We start from the raw sequence: 21,985 nt of genomic DNA on the forward strand, positions 1-21,985 counted from the left end.
AGCAGCTGCGTTAATAGCAACTAGACAATTTCTCCCCCCTTTGAAGGAGAAAATGAATGCTGGATTGCCAGTAGTTGCAGTCAGTTCAGCGTGATGCAGTTCAGCTGCTGGCAGTCAAACCTGTATCATTCACCACTCCGAGGGGGGTCAGACACAGCAGGAGCCAAACATGAGTGAAGCAGGTGCCAGACAAACCGTAGCTGTTGGAAGATAATTGCAGCCAAGGGTCATTCTTCTTTCCCTGCTGACAAACCTTTGTCAGTGTTGGTGAAATTGCACTGAAACTGAGCAGCTGCCTCCGGGTACTGCGCACAGGAGCTGGGGCTGCTGCTTCCAGAGGACCTGGGCACCAAGCTTGTCTGTCGTGCTGTGGATATACCTTTGCTCGTTTTCACTGGAATTGCCACACGACTTGTTTGATTCAGTTTTTCAGGTGGATCTCAGAGCTTACTGTACAGTGCAGTGCATTTGTAACAGGCTTGAGGCAGCCTGGTTAGTTCAGGTACACTCTGCAAAAGAAACCTCTACCCGAATGATCCTTCAGAACAGTCTGTCCAATGATTTATTCATCCCTTAGATTAAGTTGTACAGAATTTCTTTCTCTTTGGTTTTTCACTAGCACCCTCTGGAGCAGGAATCCCTTGTTTTCTTTTAATTATGGGCTGCTCGGCCGTTGTGCCATCACAGTGAGCTGCGAGCAGGGGCTGTGGAGCAGTGCCAGCCGGGATTGCAGGGAGATCCGCGGAGACTGAAGGGTTAACAGCCCTCGGTGAGGAGTGGTCAGGTGTCAGCCCCGCGGGGGGAAACGCTTCTGTGCCCGGAGGTGTCTGCAACAGATCCTGCTCCTGGCCAGGAAGCTCCAGGGCTGCTCTGCAGTCATTTACTGCCTGAATTTCACTGACATTTGGAGGATTAGGGAAGGATTCTTCATCTTCTGAAGTATCAGCATCTTCCAAAGGCACTGCTTTTGAGGCACTGTTTCTCCATGGTGCATCTTTCATACCACAGTCAGTGTGAACAGATGCATCTTCTGAATCACCATCATAAGGATCTACAAACTAAAATAAACATCCCTAAACACGGTGGATGATTATTTGTCCTTAAAAAGAAAACCAAACCGAACAAGATGCAACATACAATGGACTTCAAAATCCCTTTCAACCTAAGTCACAGACTTACTGTGGAAGCTTTTCTGTTTATCCACACACACCTACCTCTGTTTTAGTTTTTGGATGCTACACCAAGAACTGTATAATACCCAAAACCTACTTGTAGTCCCCTGGATTCCTTTGCTTTCTTGGGTCCTCCAGCAAGTGGGCTAGGCACAACCTATTTAAGAGAAGTTAACATAGGTTTATAAGGCACTTTCCCATAAGTTATCAAATGAAAAACAGAGAAGGTGGAAATCCTAGAGAAGAGGAAGCCAGATTGTCACTTTGCTAAAAGACAATAAAAAGTGTGTCTCAGTCTAACTTTTAAAGGTTTGGTAAAGTTAGCCTAAAATAGAGTTAGGGTAAGTCTTAGTGCACTTAAAGCATTGCATTAAAGAGAAAAATTAGTAATTACATGCCACCAGAAAAAATAAACCAAACCAGCACTTAAATAATAGTAGTCAGGATACAGTTTAGAGACCTTCCTTCCCACTCAGGTCCCTTTTTGTTCTTTCACATGGGGATGATTTGAAATCCTGAAATAGTGCTTAGAGTCTGGGCCTAAGGAAAAAAAAAAGCCACTTAGGGAGACTCCCTTTAGAGAGCAAACCCCAGGTACCAAGTCTAACAAAGGAAAATAAGTTAACAGCAAGGAAAGTGGGAAAGTTCTTCTTGAAAAGGATCCACCACAGGTGCTCAGAGAACACCCTGCCACTCAGTGCTTTTTCCAGTGGGATGGTGGAGAACTGAGCACAGCTGAGACAAAGCAAGGTTCAAGAATCTGGGCTCAACAGGAAACCAAAGACTTTTATCAGAGGAGCTGAAGTCCAAGCCCATTTGTGACCATGTGTTCTTGTGCTGCTTCAAGGACAGAGACACCCCCACAAAGCCCTTCTGCTTCTCCAAAGAACACAGAAATCTCCCAGTCCTGGCACCTGCCTCAGCACCCTTGGTGAGAACAGCCAGCTCTTTGTTCAGGCTGGGACCTGTGTGAGCTCCTCTTCCACCCTGCCCAGCCATCACACAGCTGGACTTCCAGCCTGGTTTCTCACAGGAAAACAGATAGCTCCAGCCTTGCCCTTCCTTTCTGGAAGGTGAAGTGGTGGCAGGCAACTTGGAGAACTCCCAAAGCATGGACCAACAGTGAGCATCAAAGCCAAAGAGTTTTACCCACAAATTATTTTGTTCTCCACTTGAGCATCAGGTCGTTATTCATCAGCACTAAACACACTGGTTTGACAGAACAATGTTCAACAATTTACCAATATCCGTAACTAACTGCCACAGCAACAGAGCTGCTCTTGATCTCCTCCAAAAGGGACAGTCAGAAGGTAGAGGTTCTCCACCCAGAGCTGTAGAAATCTCACTGGACCAGAGCTGCTGAAACTTAAACACCAGGAACGTCTCAAGTCAGCATTTGTCTGCCTAAAACAGTGTCTCTTTCCTGCCTCACCTCCCTAGAATCAACTTTTCTAAAGTTAATAACAGCTGTAAGAAAGAGCCCAATAGAAAGGGGAGTATTGGCTTTGGGGTTGTTTTGGGTTTTTTGCAGTCACAAAATCAACAACCCCACAACATGCCTTGGGTGCTCCCTACTGAGGCTGAAGGAAGAGTTGGATACACATCAGGGAATCACATCACCATCAGAACACCTCAGAGTCAGTCCTTACCTCTGCCCTGGATTCAGACTCAGACTCTGTGCTTGACTCCACTGTGCACTTCTGCTGCAGAGGAGGGAAAAAAAAGAAAATCCACTCAAAGTAGAAGTTACTGCAGCTTCAGGCTGAAGCTTGAGTTGTAGTACCAGCTGCAGGTGCTGAGTTTCTCTAAAGCTTCCCCATCTGAAGCCAGCTCATCTTCCCAAATATCCCACAGCTGTGGTGCTGGTTGCGTTGTGCAAGTGAGACATAAAGGAAAATAGAAGCCTCTCTCATCACTCCTCACCCCCAAAACCACAAAGAGAAGCAGTCCTGAACATGCCTCACACTTGCTAACAATGGCTATTCCAGGCTTGTGAGTGACTTCACAAAACATTTTTTAGTTTGCACTGTGGTTCTGTTTGTTTCTTTGCATTTGGTAACCCTACAGCTCAGAAATGTAACTGCAGATGAATGACTTAAAACACCCTCATCTTTTCTAAAGCTCTTGCTTAGAAAGAGACCGTACAAACAAACAGCTCCCCTTGTCCCCAGAGGGTAGCACACAAGTGGAGGAGTTACCTCCATCCCTCCCATTTAAATTAATTCATCCACACCTGTTCTTCATGCAATCTTTTCCAGCCAAGGCAGCTGCACCATCAGGCCAACAAACACTTTCTGAATTGTATTTTAATAGGCAGGTAGATAAGTAGCAATTAAAAAAGTTACCATGTATTTTTGTGCCAGTCTTTCCACGCAGTCTGGGCTTTTAACAGACTCTTCCTTTTCCTGAGTATCTACTGAAACAGGTACAGGGTAGGAGAGCACATTAGAGACAACCTTCTCTGACATAAAATGCCCAGACATGGCTGCTCCCTTTATGCTAGAAAAGTTGATCAGTCCTTCACATAGTCAATCAAAGGCAGCTTCTGTTTAAAAATAAGTAAGAAGCAGCCACTGTTTTCTACCATAACAAGACTTCATTCATTGGTCCTTCATACAGAATGAGGAAAATATAACTTTTTTAATGGAGCTTATACCACACCATTGAGGGTTTTTTCCACTTTTCCTTTAGGCAGTGCAAGCTTTCTGAATCCTTAAAGAGGTATTTGTGCTGAAGACACCCAACCAGACTAGAGGGGGATAAATGCAAAGCTGTGCCATAAGCCAGCCCCCTGTTCCAGTTCCCCATTCCCAAAATTCAGTCCCTGTGCACTCACACATCCCCTTCCCCCCCTTCAGGGCTCTGTCACAGGGGCTCCCTCCCTGCCGTACCCTCCATGGCCGGCCCAGCCTCCCGCCTCTTCCTGCGCTGCTGCCTCTTCCCAGCCGAGGCCATCGCTGCCCCAGCGCCTCCCGCCTGCCCGGCTTTATGGGCTGGGCCCGCCGCCTCCACCCTCACACAGGCCCTGCTCAACCTCCCCCACCTGGAGAGCTGCTGCTTCCCAACACGGGGAATTCAGCAAGAAAACTCGAGAGTGAAACCCTCCCGTGAAAGAAAATCCTTTGTGCCACTGCAAGGCTCCAGGCTGCTCTGCAGCGGCGCTGACCCTGTGGGGCCTGCGCTCCTTTAGTCACTGCATTGCCCATCTGCATATAAAACACACACACGTATATTATATATATATAAGTTTGCAAGGCCTGGTGCCCAGGGACGTGACTCTTCCCCTCTGCTCTCACCAGTTTATTTTCTGGAGCCCCGTTTCCTTCACCCAACCCTCAGGCCGACAGAAGAGCCAACAGCCAAGGGGAGCCCCCTCTTCAGAGGCAGCCGGGGACCAAAGATGTTTCTTCCTGTGATCTGCTGGATCTCCCCTGCAGCAGAGGGACAGTTGTAGCTGGACACACAAAGTTTTCTGAGCATCTTCTTAATCACTTACAATCCAGTACAGCAATTTTACTGTTTTTAAATACCAGGAACAGTATTTTTACTGTTAAGGTCTAGTATGAACTGCAGGTGCTGTTTGTACTAGAGCTAGGCATCAGGTTTGTTGTTCACAAAGAAGCAGATCTGATTTGACCCTTTAAAAGCCATATCTAGATTTCTTTTCTTTTTATAGGAAATGAGGAACTATGTTTTTTTCCAAATCAAATTCCTTTTCTTGCATTATCTCTTTCCTATCTGGCTTTCTTGCATCTTTCTGCGCAGTGCAGAAGGTACTACTGTATAAGAACCTCAGCAAAACATCTCACTCTAAAGCCAGCAGTGGGTTGTTGCTGTGAAAAGGCACCAGGAACAAGTCCCAGTGGGGGTGACAGTGACAGCAGCTGTACCAGGAGCAGCTCACAAGCCTTCACCCCATTTCTGCCTCCAGCTGAGCTAGACCCTGCTGCTTACAGCTCTTTTCCCCCTGACACCTGCCTTTTCATCTCCTTACCTTCTCTGCCCAGACTAAAACCATCTGATGATTACTCCTTCTCCTCAGAATCTCCAACCATTTTCAAAACACAGCAACCAAGAATCTCACTCACCACCCCACAGCACCTCCCACCGCTGAAGTGGGAGCTAAGGAGGTTGTGTTAGTGCCTGCAGCACCAGCTGAGCACAATGAGCACAAATGACCATCATGCTTCACCCAAATACAGGGCTGGGAGTCGTTACTCCCACAAAAGGCTGCCCAAAATTAGCTACGGGCTCTTTACAGGCAGCAGCTGTTAGCAGCAAGGCCCAGGCTCTTGGGCTTGGGCTGCAGATGAACGGTGGCTGCAAGGGAGAGCACAGCCCGAGGCCCCCAGCACACCTGGGCAGGGCCAGGCAGCAGGTACAGCCACACAGCACATCCCAGGGGAGATCTCAGGTGTCCCCCTCCCAGGGCACACAGGTGATGCCACCGCCCAGCCCTGTGGCTGCAGTGGGGACGAGGAGGTGGGCTGAGGATCCCAGAGGTGCAGCAACGCTCACTCCAGGGATCATTTCCCACTGCTCAGTGCTCTGCCTCTCCTCCTCTGCCTCCACTCGGCCTCACTCTTGGCCCTGCACAGAACTTGTGCCAGCCCCAGCAAGCTCTGATTTCCCTTGAGTCCAGGTTTCTCATGGTCTGGCTGCTCAGCGTAATGCAGGGAATTATTCAAAGACATCCAACGCATTCTAGGGGAAGAAATACTGGAGATAACATGCAAGTTTCACCTGAATGATTCTCCTAAATTAGTTTTCAAGAGAGGTTAAGACTTGTATCATCACTGACCAAGTGGAAAAATCTTTAGCATTATCACTGTAAATTTTAAATCCCAGTGTTACTAACTGGAAGAGATTTTCACCATTTTTTTAAACATTATGGAAGATCTGGTAGAATAGATTTTAGTCACAAGTCACTCATACCTTAGAGTCTCCCTTAGTTTTGATACAATACTGTTGAATCCTGTTTTTTGATACTGAGGTCTTGAAGCAATAACTAAATCTTGCTGAATGCTGCTCTTCTGATAACCTCCAAGACTGAACATCACAGAAGGAAGCCTTTTCCTGCTGATCATTGCTTCTATCCCCCACACAGCAAACTGGAAGTCAATAGTGGTGCACACCTAGGGAACTGTAACTCCCTTTCTGCATCTGGCTTGACGCCATGTTTGCTATAACAGCAGCACATCCATCACTGCGAGGGGTGATGGAACACCGGGACATCTCACCCAGGCTGAGCTAACAGCTCCTGCTTGAGATCAAAGCACATCTCACACAGTCCCCAGGCAGGGCTTGGGGGAACCACAGCTCCCGCCCCACTGGCCAAGGAAATGATGTCCTTGCTTCAACAGTGCTGCCTTCACTGACATGAAGGCACCAGTCTGCACTTTTATGAGGCACCCATAATGGGAAATGATTCTGGACATTTCATGTCATGGTACAGAATGGGACGTGTGGAAGACAAACGCCCCACTTGTTACACCCGTTCAGCCTTCAGCAGCTGTGTAAGCAGCACTGAAGCAGCTGATTTTCATATCCATCTTCTTGTTTCTCATCTTTGATACAGAATTCAGATTTGGAGCTATGTGATCACCTCAGTCTATTGAACTGACATGTAGGAACACCAGCGTGAATTCCTCAGCTTGCAGGGTATCCACAAAACAGGGGTTGGGCTCTCCCTGCCCTAAGTGCTGCTTTGACATAAACATCTCCTTACAAACCACAACTTGTGCAAGCTGTTTTGGTTTGCATGAAACCGAGTTTAGGTGAAATACAGTTAGCACCAGAAACTCCATCTTCTCACCTTACTACAGAAAGAACACCAACACACCATTGTAATATATATGTGAATTATTTTATACTGGGAATTCCTGCATCATGGAGCAGAACAGACAGAAAACCTGCAGGGCAAGCTGGTCAGAATCCACCCCTTAAACCCACCCCCGTCCCAAATCGGTTAATTGAATTTTGAGACGTTGTACCAAATACAATCTGCCTGAAGCAAAAGGGCACCCAACAGGCACCAAGGCCAAACTGCTGAGTGGAGCTACTTAAAAAGCATTTGATTTCCTCTTTGCTACTCCAAGACAAATGCCAAGAAGTGCAGAATGCAGCGCAGCCACCTAGTTCCCTGGCAGACTGTGTGACGTGCTACTGGCAACTGCCCAGGTAAAGTTCTTGATTACCTCCCAGCAGCACCATGGAACAGGGCTGCAGTTCCATTCACCCAGACTTCACCGCAATTGCTGAGCCATCCACATGAATGATACCCCAACTTGGAGCACACCACTTTTCCAGAGACCCTTCCTGCTCTGCTGTGGCACTGGTTGTGTAGTGGGATCACCAAGCACACCCTATACCACTACACATCAAGCAGGGCAGCAGCTGGAGCTCAGGATTCAGAGCAGCAACTCATGTGGGCATGGGCATAGCAATTTTGTTTCAGTGTGAACAGACAAGTCAGTGACACAGCTCAATTCTTAACACTTTTATTCTTACAGTTCTAGGTTTGAACTGTACATGCAGAGGAGCAGTTTTGTTTCAGAGTGAACAAACAGACAAGTCAGTGACACAGCTCAATTCTTAACACTTTTATTCTTACAGTTCTAGGTTTGAACTGTACATGCAGAGTTGCCTAAGTCACAATAGAGATTTACAGTGGATTCTATTCTATGGTAGAGTGCAATCCAGAATCCTTGAACAGTATAAAAAACAACTTTAAACATCAAGACCTTGTTAGGAGCAGAAGGATTAAAGCTTCCCCAAGAGATTCAGCTCTCCTAGATACCTAGTTACTAGGTACTGTATGTTAGACACTGAAGAACTGAAGAGCTGTGTAACACTAAACAAACTTGAACACCCTGATGTCTTCCTATCTTCGTTACTTCTTTCCACATTTCTGGCAATTAAGAATAAGTCAAAAACCCTGCCACCTGCAACCAGCTAATACAGACAAAAATAACTACTCCTTACTTGCCTGTTTAGGGTTGTACAGTGTTAAAGAAAATATTCCCTCAATGGCCTTTTTATCTCACATCAGCTGAAAAAGCAATGTAACAAAAATAAAGGTATAACATCTTCGAAAATAAATATAAAGAGGGAATGCAGACAAAGTGTCAAAGATTTTTTTTGGCAGGTAACATTCATAATATACAAAATATAACTTATTCATATTAGCCAAGGAAACATTCATGAGTTCCGGTGAACTCGCTTAATCCACCTCCTCCATGCGTGATGTGTCATCGTCTCCTTCAAGAGGCGGCATCTCCTCAGTGACTGCTGGACTGGCTTCTTCTGCAGCAGTGTCATCTTCATCGATGCCTGTGCAGGAACACACAGCCATTAATGCTGGCAGACAACCCAAAGCTTTCATCCCCACAGTACCCCAGCCACCTGAGGGTTCGTTTTCCACACTACCAGGCAGGACCAAGACAATACACTGCAAGTGCACGGGAGCAGGACAGGTTCAGCAACTTACCCAGCCCAAGTTTGATCATTCTGTAAATGCGGTTGGCATGTGTCTGAGGGTCTTCTAAGCTGAAGCCAGAGGACAGGAGTGCTGTCTCATACAGCAAGATGACAAGATCCTTCACAGACTTGTCATTCTTATCAGCCTCTGCTTTCTGCCTCAGTGTTTCGATGATGGAATGATCAGGATTAATCTCCAGGTGTTTCTTTGCTGCCATGTATCCCATTGTGGAGTTGTCTCTTAATGCCTGAGCTTTCATGATCCTCTCCATGTTGGCAGTCCAGCCGTACGTACTTGTTACAATGCAGCATGGAGAAGTAACTAAACGATTGGACACAACAACCTGCAGAGGGAATACAAAGCCAAGTTTGCAATTTAAGCATTTCAACAAGTACTACTGACTTACCCTAAATTCATTTTAGACTGACTTTTACACACAGGTAAACCAAGCACTACTTTTACCTTTTCTACTTTCTTTTCAAGGATATCTTTCATTATCTTGCAAAGATTTTCAAACTTTGCTTTCTTCTCCTCCTGTTTCTTTTTCTCTTCCTCATCCTCTGGAAGCTCCAGACCCTCTTTTGTTACAGAAACCAGGGTCTTGCCTTCGAATTCCTTCAGCTGCTGCACACAGTACTCATCGATGGGCTCAATCATGTAGATCACTTCCAGCCCGTGTTTGCGGAGACGCTCCACAAAAGCGGAGTTGGCCACCTGATCCTTTGTTTCACCTGCAACAAACACCACCAGAGATGAACCTCAGCACTAACAGCAGCTTGTTCAGCTTCTGCAGAGCCTGTACAACACCTGTGCCACGTCCCAACCACAGGAAAAGAAAGGGCACCAACAGCCCCAAGGGCACTCAAGCTGTTTAAACTGACACTCCAGCATTTAATACTCTTAACTGCCTTGGAAATACTCCTAACTGCCAATTTCTATTTCCTGGAAACCCAAGTAAAAAACACTTCCCATTCCTGCCAAGCAAGGGAACTGGGAACCCTGTAACAGCAAGGTAAACCTACACATGGGTGTTGGTCTTTCTGACCATTTCAGGTCCCAACTCACCAGTAATGTAGTAGACATGTTTCTGGTTTTCCTTCATCCGAGTGCAGTAATCCTTCAGAGAAACCATCTCATCACCAGAGGCAGATGTGTAGTACCTCAGCAACTCTGAGAGCTTCTTGCGGTTCTGCGAGTCCTCGTGGATGCCAAGCTACAAAAAGCAGTAAGAAAAATCACTAAGAGATTCCTTCAGGGAAATACTCAGCTGTGGTAGTTTAGTAGCTCAGGTACAACTGCAAGTATCAGCACTGTTCAGCAGAAAGGCTACAAACCTTGATGTTCTTGGAGAACTGCTCATAGAACTTCTTGTAGTTCTCCTTGTCTTCAGCCAGCTCAGTGAAAAGTTCCAAACACTTCTTCACCAAGTTCTTCCGGATCACTTTCAGGATCTTGCTTTGTTGCAGCATTTCACGAGAAATATTCAGAGGTAAGTCCTCAGAGTCTACCACACCTCTCATGAAATCTGCAATACAACAGAATTACCTTTGTTAGTCTCAAACAAATATTACCAGCCACTCTATCTACATGTGCCCCTGCCCATTACAAACTATCACTTTGTTTCTACAGAACTCCAAGAAACATGAACTAAGCAACACTTTTAACTGCTTAACAGCTGTTCAGAACTGCTATCTTCTGCCTCCCAAATTTCTTTACATACAAAAGGAAACTACAGAATAGCTAAGCAGTCCTTCTAACTCTTCAGGAAACACTTAGCACAGAATTATACTCACTCAGATATTCAGGGATCAGTTCCTCACAGTTGTCCATGATGAAAACTCTGCGCACATACAGTTTGATATTGTTCTTCTTCTTCCTGTTTTCAAACAGATCAAAGGGTGCACGCCGTGGGACAAACAGGAGAGCTCTGAATTCCAGCTGCCCTTCCACAGAGAAGTGCTGTGAGAAAACAAGACGTTTGTTTTAGTCAGTTTGTCTGGTTCCAGTGATAACCACTTAACAGCTCCTCAAACGCAGAACACAAACTGCAACCCATGGGAGATCACATTACAGAGCAGCTGAGACTGGTGAGGAACAAGCACTTTTCAGGCAGACACTCTGAATTAGTGTTGTTGTGAGGTCTGCAGACCAATTCAGAACACATTCAAGCTCCTTACACAGTATGCTGAGAACTAGAAAGCAAATGTGTTCTTATAGCACTTCCCATCATCAAACAAAGGCACAAAACCTTTTCGATGATAAATTACAAACCTAATCAGTTTTTATATTTATATCTAACCTAGTTTCAAGTTCAGTTAGACACGGTGACTAAACTATTCAAATGGGAAGGCACCTGCACTTCCTGACTGCAGGCTCAATCCAGACTGTGAACACCAAATGCACAATGGATCAGTTTAGCAGCATGTTAAGCAACCTTCCAGCTGCAGTGCTCTATGTTATAATTTATATATATTATATATATCTATATCTACAGATACAGCAACTGTAGCTGTGTCTCCAGAGAAAAACTTACTTTGACAGCCAGGTGGTCTTCCCAGTCATTAGTCAGACTCTTGTAGAATTCTCCATATTCCTCATTGGTTATGTCATCGGGATTCCTGGTCCAAATGGGCTTGGTCTTGTTGAGCTCTTCGTGATCAATGTACTTCTCCTTAATCTTCTTCTTTTTCTTCTTATCTCCATCCTTCTTCTCCTCTTCTTCATCAGAGCCAACATCCTCAATCTCTGGTTTATCTTCTGTCTTTTCCTCCTTCTCTTCTTTTTCCTCTTCCTTTTCCTCAGCCTCATCATCACTCACCTCCTTATCACGCTCCTTCTCCACCTACAAAACAGCATCAGTACTTGAACTGCAAAAGCTGTAACTGTAGTAACTAACAGTTCTGAAGTACCCCTTGCCTCACAAAGCCAGAAAACTCCAAGAACATGGTGTCAAGCTCTCCCTCCTACACTCCAAGGACTCTCGCTCTGGGTGCTGACTCAAGTGGTGGTGTTTCCACGTGCTGTGAGCCAAGTTCTTACTGCTCAGTTTCATTACACTGAGTGACTCCTAGCAACACACCTGGAGTAACTGTTTGGATACTGCTGGCTTAGAAAATGTTGGTGTTTTTAACACAGCCCTGTGAAACACAACATTAAGTAACAGAACAACATTTCCCCACAGCTTCCTCTATGTAGCATCTAAGAGATGCTAACTAAACTAACCAAACAAAGACTGACTGCTCCTCACGTGAACTCCCACTTGCTAAAGTGACAATTCTGATTTAGCACTCCAAGTGAGGTACATACAAAGAGTGTAATGGGGTAGCCAATGAACTGGGAGTGCTTCTTCACGATTTCCTTGATGCGCCGCTCTTCCAGGTACTCGGTTTGATCCTCTTTAAGATGCAGGATGACTTTTGTTCCACGGCCCAGAGGTTCACCTGGAATGGAGTTTACATGTTTTACTTTGCTGTAGCAGAGCAGATTTAATCATTAACTCTTGAAGAGCCACACTGCTCTACCAGCCATTTTTTCACCTTAGCAAAATTAAGCCTATGTATATATAAACACCCTAGGTTATGCTTTCTCAAGTTTACTGTATTTATTTCAAACAAGCTTCAGAACATGTCTACTACTCTGTTCAGAGCCTTTAAAGACTCTGCATACAAAGTTGTTGAGGCCTTACAAAAACTTTTCTGTGTGTGAACTTTGAAAACTTAATGCACCATTTACCTGGGCATTGCCTACGTATCAAATTACGCCAACAGAAATTACAAGATATGACCTGGATGTACCTATGCCTGATGTGGCACATTACTTGTACTAATTCCTTTTATCTCGTGTCTTTTCCAAGGCAGACTATGCACCATTGCCAAACATCTTTAAAAGATGAACACTGCAACACTCACCATTATCCAGTCTGACAGTGAAGGACCCTCCAGCTGAGGACTCCCAAGCGTACTGCTCATCGTCGTTGTGCTTGGTGATCACTGTCACCTTTTCAGCAACCAGGTAGGCGGAGTAGAAGCCAACACCGAACTGACCAATCATGGAGATATCGGCCCCTGCCTGCAGGGCTTCCATGAAAGCCTTGGTGCCAGACTTGGCAATGGTACCGAGGTTGTTGACCAGGTCAGCTTTGGTCATCCCAATGCCAGTATCCACAATGGTTAGAGTGCGATCATGCTTGTTTGGAATCAGGTTAATTTTCAGCTCTTTCCCAGAATCCAGCTTGCTTGGGTCAGTCAAGCTTTCATACCTTATCTTATCCAGAGCCTGTAAGACAAGAAACATGCTTTAACATTCCCTGACTAATCCTAGAGAATTGCAGTAAGTGTTAGAATTCACCAGAATATTTTTGGTACTTACATCTGAGGAATTGGAGATCAGCTCACGGAGGAAGATTTCCTTGTTGGAGTAGAAAGTGTTGATGATCAGAGACATCAACTGAGCAATCTCAGCCTGAAAGGCAAAGGTCTCCACCTCCTCCTCCATTGGTTGGTCCTGAGTTTGCACAGCTTCCGGCATCTGTGAAAGGAGAGGCAGGAGTTGAAATTCCATCCGGAACAGCTTACTTAACTATCCTCTTACAGGCAGTGACAATGGCATTCTGAGATCAAGTTTTTTAACTGCGTAGTTTCAGCACCAGAGAAACAAATACAAAAAAGCCCTTCCCAGATCTGATTTACAGGCAGTAACCATTCAGAAGTTTTAAGGAATGCAGAAAATAGATGACAAGACTTTTACTACAGGCTTGCTTTACACTCGTTTTACCCTGCAGCACCTAGGGTAAGACAAAACTGTTCCCTTAATTTAGGGATTCACATACGACTTTGATTTTCCTGTTTCATAGCAACACCCAAAATCTTTATTTGGACTATTTCTCTCTTAGCCGCATCCCCCTATTCCTCTGCATACACAGCTATGCCCACCCTGCGATATAGACACCGACACTGCTCAGCTTCTCCGGACAAACTGCGTTAATAAATCCTCGTCCTTCACCGGGCACAGCCGCCCCTCTGCCCCCCTTGCGGGAGCCAAACCCCAGCGGCGGCGGAGTTCATTCTCCCGAGGTCTGTGTCCCGGCCCCGCTCCAGCCGGGCCCGCCAAGGGCACCGCGCGCCGCCGGGACCGCGCCCCGAGCGCGCCGCAGCGCCCCCTGGCGGCGCCCGTTCCCGATCCGGCGCTACCCCCCCCCCATCTTGCACTCTCATGGCTGGGGGCCCATTCATTGCGAGCGAATCTCTCCGGCCACCCGGCACCTCCGCACCGAAGCGTGCTCGGCTCAGCCCCCCACAGCCCTCCCGCGCACGCTGCGAGGCGGAGGGGGCGCTGCAGCTGCAGCCCGGGACACGAACAGCATTCCCTGACCGCCCTCTGCGGCCCCCGCTCCGCTGCCATACCGGAACCCCCCAAGGAGCTGCTCGGTTTCCCCACCTCCGCCGCCATTCCTACCAGAACGCAAATTTAATAAGCTGGGTTCGGAATCATCACTCCCAATCTCCTTTTCAGCCACACTCAAACTGTAAGCCCAAATCACCTTTTCCAGGATCTAAAGAACCACAGAGAAAAGCAGGACCTGCGCCACGCGGCTCCTAGAGCACACCCCACCCCCACTCCCCACCAACTCCGAACGCGAGCCCCGCGCCCCGGGGCTCGGTCAGAAAACACTCCCTGCGCCGATCCACCGCCGGCTGCTGCCCCCACCGCTCACCTTGGCAGGGGGATGGGGCGCTGCTCTCCTCACTGCCGCTCTGACACAGCCCGCACGCTCCGCTGTAGGCTCTCTAGTGCGCGCTCCCCACAGCCCGCCCGATTTATATACGGCGGGATCCGCCTCCTTCCAGAACCATCGGGAACCTTCACCGCCGGCGCGGGGGGGCGCGGGGAGGGGGCCGCGAGGCGGGGGCGGAACACACCGGCCGAGGGGCGGGGCCGTGCCGCTAGCAGCCAATCGCAGCCGTCCGCGACAGGGGCCGCGGGGCCGGCGGCTGAATGGGCGCGAGCGCGCGCGCTCCCCGCGCCCCGCCCCTCTGAGCCCCCAGCGATTGGCTCGGCCGGGAATCCGGGGGGAGGGGGAAGCAAGAAGGAGGTGGGCGCATGCGCAGGAGTCGCGCGAGGCGGTGCTGAAGGGGCGGAGCCCGAGGCCGTTGCGCGAGTGCCGGATGACGTCACTCGCTGCCGAGCCCCGCTCCGAACGTCCTAGAAGGGGGCGGGGCCGGGGTCTCTTCCCCCCCACCCCGCTGAGCGGTCGGGAAGGGCTTGGAAAACTCGGGGTGCCCCCCAGCTCCTGCCGGGAACGGCCCGGACTGGAGTGTGGGGCTGCGGTTACCCTCTCTGTGTTCCCCTGCTGAACCCCTGTCTCTGCTGTGTGGCCGGTGCGCCGGCGTGCGGCTGTGCGGGAGCGCGGGGGTGCTCAGGGGTGCGGGGTGCAGGTGTGTGAGGGTGTTCAGGTGTGTGGGGTGCAGGTGTGTGAGGGTGCTCAGGTGTGTGAGGTGCGGGTGTGTGAGGGTGGGAGAGTGCAGGGTGTGGGTGTGTGAGGGTGCTCAGGTGTGTGGGGTGCAGGTGTCTGAGGGTGGGAGAGTGCGGGGTGCTCAGGTGTGCGGGGTGCAGCACTGTGTGAGTGTGGGAGAGTGCGGGGTGTGTGAGGGTGCTCAGGTGCGCGGGGTGAGGGTGGGAGAGTGCAGGATGCAGCACTGTGTGAGGGTGCTCAGGTGTGCGGGGTGCAGCACTGTGTGAGGATGGGAGAGTGCGGGGTGCAGGTGCGGGAGCATGCCGGACAGATTGCGGCTGTGCAGGTGTGCGGGGTGCTCAGGTATGCAAGTGCAGTTGTGCGAGCTCAAGGATTTAAGTTACTTAAGGATTTAAGGTGCGGGGGTGCAGGAGTCCCGGAAGGTGTGCGGCTCTGTGTGTGCGCGGGTGGAGGTGTGCGGCTGTGGATGTGTGCGGCTCTGGAGGTGTGCGGCTCTGTGTGTGCACAGGTGGAGGTGTGCGGCTCTGTGTGTGCACAGGTGGAGGTGTGCGGCTCTGTGTGTGTGCAGGTGGAGGTGTGCGGCTCTGTGTGTGCGGCTCTGTGTGTGCACAGGTGGAGGTGTGCGGCTCTGTGTGTGCACAGGTGGAGGTGTGCGGCAGTGCAGCCGCTGCTTTCCCTCGGCCGGGACGAGCGGCTGCGGGAGGGCGGCACCGCTGTCCCTGCCCTGCTCGCCGGGCAGGATCCGGCCGCGCTGCCGGGCGTAGCCGGGTGAATCACAGCTTAGGGATGCTGTGGTAACGCGTTTCGCCTGCTCAGGGAAAGCAACACCGGTTCTCACGCAGCAGGTATAAGTCTGCGAGTTAACAAAATTCTGCCTCTCGGTCTGTGCGCTTGCACAGGGTAAAAAGAGCCGTGGGACCGAAGCCAAGCGGCTCAGCAGACCTACATAGCTATGCAGTTACTTAAGGATTTAAGTGCTAATAGTAGACAACCGTGGTGTTGGGTTTGTAACAGCCCAAAGCCTGAAACCCGCTGGGGTTCTCAGCATGGCCTTTGCCAGTTCATCTGGAAAATCTCGGTTGATGTTCAAAGGGCACCGCAAGAGCCACCTTTGTACATACATTTACATATCCTGCATAAAGGCTTTGATATGTACACGTCTCATTATACCAAGCAGCTCTGTGATTGCAGCATTTAGCAAGGCGGGTATTTTTATATCCTGAATGACCTGATTGAGAGCAGGGAGTTAAATGCAGATCTTCCACATCTCAGGAGAATGATCTGCATCCCATGTGTTCCAGACCAGACTTCTAAAACTTTCCTCTTGGAGCTGATCCATTTTTGAGGATATAAATACCCAGAGAAGCTACATGTTAAAATTATGCACTGATGTAAGCATGAATTTAGACAAATCTCCTTGCTCTAAAGAATGGCTATTCATTTGAGGAATAAAAAGAATGTTATTTTGGTTGCAAAAACTCATCTCAGGTGCAACTTCTTTCCATTTTCTTTTGGCTCTTAGATGTGCCCCAGACTTCTATCCAGTTTAACATGTGTCTGACTTTGAGGAATTGAAGTTTAAGTTGCCTAACCTGCCCTTCTCCAAGTTGAGCAACTGAAATAGACTTGGTAGCATGAATTAATATTCCAATACTTAGATCCATTAACACATTTAATCAAAAATCCTCATGCTGTATTTCATATACTTTGCATTGGTTAGCCTGCAGTTTTAACCCAGACAAGCAAATCTGATTGAATTGGGGTCCACTGTTGTAGCATTCTGTTTTTCAGAGTTTTCAGTATTCTGACAAGAAGATACATCAAGTACACATGTAAAACATGTAGGAACACCAAAGAATTAAAATTACTGTTTGTCTTGCTACAGTTTCTGCAGTATCTGGATCAGTACATGCATTGGTGCAATGTCTTAAAGGACTTTGCTCTTCTCAGTCCTGGTGCTCCAGCTCTGACCCAAGCAATTGGCCATCCTGCAGGTTATTTAATTAGGTGGAAAAATTAATCGTGGTGTCAACAACATAAAAGGGTGTGTAAATGAGCTGCTGCTCAGCCCACAGGAGAAATCAGACTGTAAGGGTGAGGTTATTTGCTCCCCATTCTAAGCCACTGAAAAAGTTGGATTTCAGCCAGCGCTCAGGCTTGAGAGTTCTGCACTTATGTCTGGGTCACCTTCTTGGTGCTTACTTTGGCTGGTTGTTTTCTGTACTGTCTTCAAGTTGGATTTTGGGTGCTTCTCAGTGCATTTCTCTCACTTTCTCTCAAACACGTATGCCTGTATGAAGTGCCTGTGCACCAGAATGCTCTCCCGAGTTCCTTTCTTTGCACAGTGACTGATTCCAGTGATCCGACAGCTGCTTTGGCTGTCTGCTTCCATAAAGCAGCCTAATGGCTCTTTACCACTGCCCTAATAAAGTCTGACAGTTACACTCAGGCATAGTATGCAACTTTCATGTTTTTTCTTAGATTAAAAAATAGTTGTGGTATAGTATAAAGACTACAGGGTGTGCCTTTTAGGCTGAAACCCTCTTACATTCAGATTCCATTGACGGAATGCTTTCTAACGTGTATTTGCACCAAAGTAACTTCTGTGCTTCAGAGAACAGCTAAAGCATTGCAATATATGGAAATATAGTCCAAGCATTTTATCCAGCAATATCCTACTAAATTTGCTTGTGTGCTCTCCTTTTGAGGTGTCTAGAATTTTAAGGGTGCCACTTTTATAATAATATTCAAGATGTTTAATAAAGTATTTTCCTTTATAATCTCTCGATTATTGTGAGTCCAGTGATTCAGACTTATGTCTGAATATGTCATTTCAAGCTTGGGAAGACATGGAAGGTTTTGCATATGTCTGCAGGATCACATGCCTTTATAGTGTCTAATCTCCAGTCACATCATTCTGTTTTCTCTTTTGTGGTTGTGTTATTCAGCTTTCAAAAGCAGACTGATTTCTTTTGTCAAAATTGTTTGACAAGTGCACTGGGAGAATGTAATCTCATACCAAACCATCTAAGTTTTCCCAGCTCTGCTTAATCCAAGTTCCTCTGTGCCTGTGGAAAACACATATTTTCTTCATGACTTGTGAATAACCTGTGTTCTTTTCGTTCTGTTATGTTCTGTTACGCAGCAAATATAGACATTTTGTTCCTATGGTTACTCTGTTTTAACTGATCCCAGTTTTGTGTTGCTTCACTTTTCGGCAAGAAAAAAAAAAAGGACTGGTTTCTAACTTGGTTCGTGTCAGAGTTAATTTTGGAGGAAATTCTGAGCAAGGTAGATCCATTTTTCAACCAAGAGATTGTGCTGGTTTTCGTTGGGGTGGAGTTAATTTTCTTCACAGCAGCCAGCATGGAGTTATATTTTGAATTTGTGCTGCAAACAATGTTGATAACCCATAGATGTTTATGTTATTGCTGAGCAGTGTTTGGACATCATCAAGGCCTTTTCTGCTCCTCACACTGACCCCCATCAAGGAGGCTGGGGGGCACAAGGAGCTGTGAGGGGACACAGCTGGGACAGCTCAGCCCGACTCACCAACAGGACACTCCTTACCAGAAAGTCTCTGATGTGCATTTCCTGGTTTCCTAAGGATTAGTCCCATGCTTGGTCTCTGTATACATTTGCATCCTCATAGAATCTTTAGTTACACAATTTCATAGGACTCCTTGCTATGTGAAAGTTATAATATTTAAAAAGAACAAAGTAAAAGCTGAAAGGAAGGTATTTAATGTTCAAAGTGTTGAAATAACACACAGGAAAACTGGGGTTTATTCTTAATTCAATCAAAGGTTTTTTTCTGTGTTGCTGAATATTTTTTTTTGTTTTTTTATAAGCCACAAAGAAATTAAAAAACGTTTGCATAGAGAATTTGAATTCCAGCATTTAACTTAACTTCTGATTGTTTGGTGTAGTAGCCTTACTGCTTTTATAGCATTGCTTTAAAATTAATTTTGTTTGAGTTCTGAGTCAGTTTTGCCATGTTATCTCAGTGCTTCAGGGTTTACTGAAGGAAAACAAAACAGCACCAACTGAAACTGCTTAACATTAGATTTCAGAAGAATGATGTAAGTATAAAGATGTAGTAATAGATGTCTAGTTTGCTTTAACACATGGAATTATGCATGTAAAATCTGTGTTATCATAATGAAATGTAAAGCTGGGAATGGATATCTGTCTGAGCGAAGCTTCATGTTTTCTTAAAGCTATTTCCCAGGTTGTGTTCTTTTGTGCTTTCTCATTGCTTGCTGGAAGCTAAAGTGATCATAAGATCTGTAGGTCACAAAAAAAGGTGATTTGTTCTAGAAATAGGATCGATAGTCACTTAGAAGAAATATTTTTCTGGTGAAGAAGCTACTTAAGAGGCAAAGAACAAAATCGATCTCATACAATGTAGTTGTACTGAAGAACTGCAGGTGGCAGCAATAATTGCATGGACCATGGGCTGTGTGTACATGTTCTTTTTTCCTGCAAGTTTATGGTTCTTGAAGTATGTGTCAGGGACTGTGAAAACTGTCAGTCATTTCTCTCAGAAGGAATTCTAAAGGGACTTACTGTTGAACAAGGATATATTTGTTAGAGCAAAAGTTGACAGTTCCACTACTAACAAATGCCAATTATGTTTTATATATATATAACATATATAATATATTTGTATAGATATGTAAAGCTCAGCTGCATAGGAAAGATGAGAGAATGAGCATGGAAAGGCCTGGATTCATGGGAAAGTAATAAGGTCCCAGAATAATTGTTCAGTCTTATCATAAAGTACGTTATGTGGTGTTTGTTTGTTGGTGGTGTTAAATTAATAGGTTAACCTTATAAAAACTCAGATTTGATATTTTAAATTTTTCCTCATCTTAACATTCCCTTATGACTGGAATAAAATATATTTTCTTTATAGTTTTAGACCGTATATAATGTTTTACACTTTCCCAGAATAAATGCATCATTTTGTACTTCTTAGCTGAAATTATAGGTACAAATCAAGCACCATACCTGTGCCAACTGAGCTGTACAAGATACTTTGTCTTCCACCAAGGTAAAAGTGTTTCTTTCACTCTCTGGTTGTGCTCTTTGTTTCAGGAGCGTTTTATGATGACTGTGGTGCCTGTTTGTGGAAATGTGTGCAGTCTCTGTCTAGGATGGGACCGAAAGACCAGGACACAGTTACATGGCATGGAGAGTGACAGGGGAATGTCATGTCCATGAGAGCTCCCTTAAATCAGGAACAGTTACATAAAACTGTTAACTTTGGAGGGAGAACAAGAGGTATGGTGGCAGCTGTAACTTATTATCCATAGTTAAGAGCTTTGTTCTATTCATAGTCATAAGTTTCAATAGATCCTAATTCAGAAGGACAAGAAGCTTGGAGAAAAAGCCCTTCCAGACAGCAGAAGGTTTGACTAATAAGTCCCTAGACAAACAAAACCCTAGACTTCCCATGAAGATATTAAAAACAATAGTGATAGTAAAATTACATGGTTAAAAAAATAACTTAATAGAGCTCCAGTATCAGTGAGCATGGAAATAAACCTGACACTTTTTCCTCTGTACATACTCAAGTTCTAGGAGTAGAATTCATTATAACAGTAAGGGTTGGGGGTTTAGTACCTATAACAGCTGAGCACTGCTGCATATTTACTATCAAGGGTAGGCATGTATGGAGCACTTACATACCTTATTTTGTGTGCCTGGTAGATTTGGAGACAAAACTCTCCTTCAAGCCACCTTCTAAATGTTGGATACTACTGGTAATTATGTCACAAAAGATGTGTTCTGTACTTCAGTGACATTGTTGATGCAATAGCATTGATTTTGCAAATTACTGATGACGGATGACTTTTCAAAGTTGAATTAGGTGATTATGACATGAAAGAAAAGTTGATAGTAGCAAATAAATTTTCAATTCATTTTAATCAGAGGCGCAGAAGGTAAGTTCTAGTCCTGGGTTTTAAGCAGTTAAGAAAGATAATGTATTTTGGCATTAGGTAGATTTTCTGTAAAGATATTTTTGGGATCAAATTGCTCTGGTGACTTCAGCAAAAGGAAGAAGAATTATTGGAGAGGCCTTCATAGTTCGGGAGCACTTCCAAAGCATCTCCTTCTTTATAAGCACATTTCCTAGAAACTAAGAGAAAAAACCCTTCCTAGACAGGTTTGTGTTAGAAATCAGGGAAAGAGAGAGCAATCTGGTGTGGAGATCACACTTTCAGATTTAGTTGTGAATGGAATTTTAGTTGTGTAAAGAGCTGAGAAAGTAGGTTTACTAAGCAGTGGTAGCTGGAATCAGGGTGAACTAGGTTAAAGAAAATCAATTACACATTTTTATTGAGGATACTGAGTAGGAAATAACCTCAATCATTCTACTTTAAAGAGGGCACAGAAATGGAAAGAATTGAAGAATCTTGCCAAACAACTGCTTAAATTTGTGCTAATTTGATAAACCTGATTCTAGAAAGAATTTGCATGGCAGACTTTTAGTTATTTACTATAAGTGTGAATTGCATCTCAAAAGTAGCTCTGGTATCACACAGCCAAATTACCTTGGATGTGACCAGTATGAAAGGAATTCTGTGAAAAAGATGTGTAAGAACCCTTGGCCAAGGCCAAAGAGGTGTCCAGGCAGAACACCTCACAGTCCAGAGAGCTGTGTACAAACTTGCTGTCTTCTTTCCTTCTGAAAGTCAAGGAAAACTTGGAAAAATTGGAAAAATTTTTATTATTGTCACCTTTGTAATTGTGCTGTGCTGCAATATCTGTGAAAAAATATTTGAAGTCAGCTATTCAGAATTCAGTATATGCTGTGTGCTATACTGTGAGTCTGCTACACACCTAGAGGTTTCA

General features: G+C 45.8%; 3 protein-coding genes across 3 annotated transcripts; 1 reads left to right on the plus strand and 2 right to left on the minus strand.

The window, feature by feature from the left end:
* Positions 1–239: 239 nt before the first annotated feature.
* On the minus strand, positions 240–4,127 carry LOC121343353. The gene is made up of 5 exons (XM_041418472.1): positions 4,064–4,127; positions 3,518–3,588; positions 2,822–2,875; positions 1,270–1,329; positions 240–1,058 (listed from the first exon to the last, which is right to left on the minus strand). Exons 1-5 carry the CDS (start codon positions 4,125–4,127, stop codon positions 579–581), a joined length of 729 nt encoding a protein of 242 aa, XP_041274406.1. The 3' UTR covers positions 240–578.
* A 3,634-nt stretch (positions 4,128–7,761) lies between these two features.
* On the minus strand, positions 7,762–14,562 carry HSP90AA1 (heat shock protein 90 alpha family class A member 1). The gene is made up of 11 exons (XM_041427734.1): positions 14,366–14,562; positions 13,021–13,179; positions 12,561–12,927; positions 11,959–12,092; positions 11,186–11,494; positions 10,446–10,611; positions 9,987–10,177; positions 9,718–9,865; positions 9,115–9,383; positions 8,662–8,995; positions 7,762–8,504 (listed from the first exon to the last, which is right to left on the minus strand). The coding sequence occupies exons 2-11, from the start codon at positions 13,177–13,179 to the stop codon at positions 8,395–8,397; spliced, it is 2,187 nt and encodes a 728-aa protein (XP_041283668.1). The 5' UTR covers positions 14,366–14,562; the 3' UTR covers positions 7,762–8,394.
* LOC121343411 (serine/arginine repetitive matrix protein 3-like) lies at positions 13,864–20,899 on the plus strand. The gene is made up of 3 exons (XM_041418606.1): positions 13,864–14,078; positions 14,210–15,086; positions 20,225–20,899. Exons 1-2 carry the CDS (start codon positions 13,864–13,866, stop codon positions 15,003–15,005), a joined length of 1,011 nt encoding a protein of 336 aa, XP_041274540.1. The 3' UTR covers positions 15,006–15,086; positions 20,225–20,899.
* The last annotated feature ends 1,086 nt before the right edge of the window (positions 20,900–21,985 follow it).

This window comes from Onychostruthus taczanowskii, unplaced genomic scaffold (genome assembly GCF_017590055.1).
Source record: "Onychostruthus taczanowskii isolate IOZ18803 unplaced genomic scaffold, ASM1759005v1 scaffold1, whole genome shotgun sequence".
NCBI lineage: Eukaryota > Metazoa > Chordata > Aves > Passeriformes > Passeridae > Onychostruthus > Onychostruthus taczanowskii.

What these genes read in the sequence shown, in the direction of transcription:
- LOC121343411 (XM_041418606.1), top strand. Translation starts at nt 13,864, where the DNA reads ATGGCTGGGGGCCCATTCATTGCGAGCGAATCTCTCCGGCCACCCGGC. An exon ending in ACCCCCCAAGGAGCTGCTCG is followed by an intron (nt 14,079 to 14,209) that starts GTTTCCCCACCT and finishes CAGGATCTAAAG; the next exon opens with AACCACAGAGAAAAGCAGGA.
- HSP90AA1 (XM_041427734.1), bottom strand. Translation starts at nt 13,179, where the DNA reads ATGCCGGAAGCTGTGCAAACTCAGGACCAACCAATGGAGGAGGAGGTG. An exon ending in TGATCTCCAATTCCTCAGAT is followed by an intron (nt 12,928 to 13,020) that starts GTAAGTACCAAA and finishes CTTGTCTTACAG; the next exon opens with GCTCTGGATAAGATAAGGTA. An exon ending in AGTTCTCCAAGAACATCAAG is followed by an intron (nt 9,866 to 9,986) that starts GTTTGTAGCCTT and finishes TGCTTTTTGTAG; the next exon opens with CTTGGCATCCACGAGGACTC.
- LOC121343353 (XM_041418472.1), bottom strand. Translation starts at nt 4,127, where the DNA reads ATGGCCTCGGCTGGGAAGAGGCAGCAGCGCAGGAAGAGGCGGGAGGCT. An exon ending in GACTGGCACAAAAATACATG is followed by an intron (nt 2,876 to 3,517) that starts GTAACTTTTTTA and finishes CCTCCTCTGCAG; the next exon opens with CAGAAGTGCACAGTGGAGTC. An exon ending in AGTCTGAATCCAGGGCAGAG is followed by an intron (nt 1,330 to 2,821) that starts GTAAGGACTGAC and finishes TCTCTTAAATAG; the next exon opens with GTTGTGCCTAGCCCACTTGC.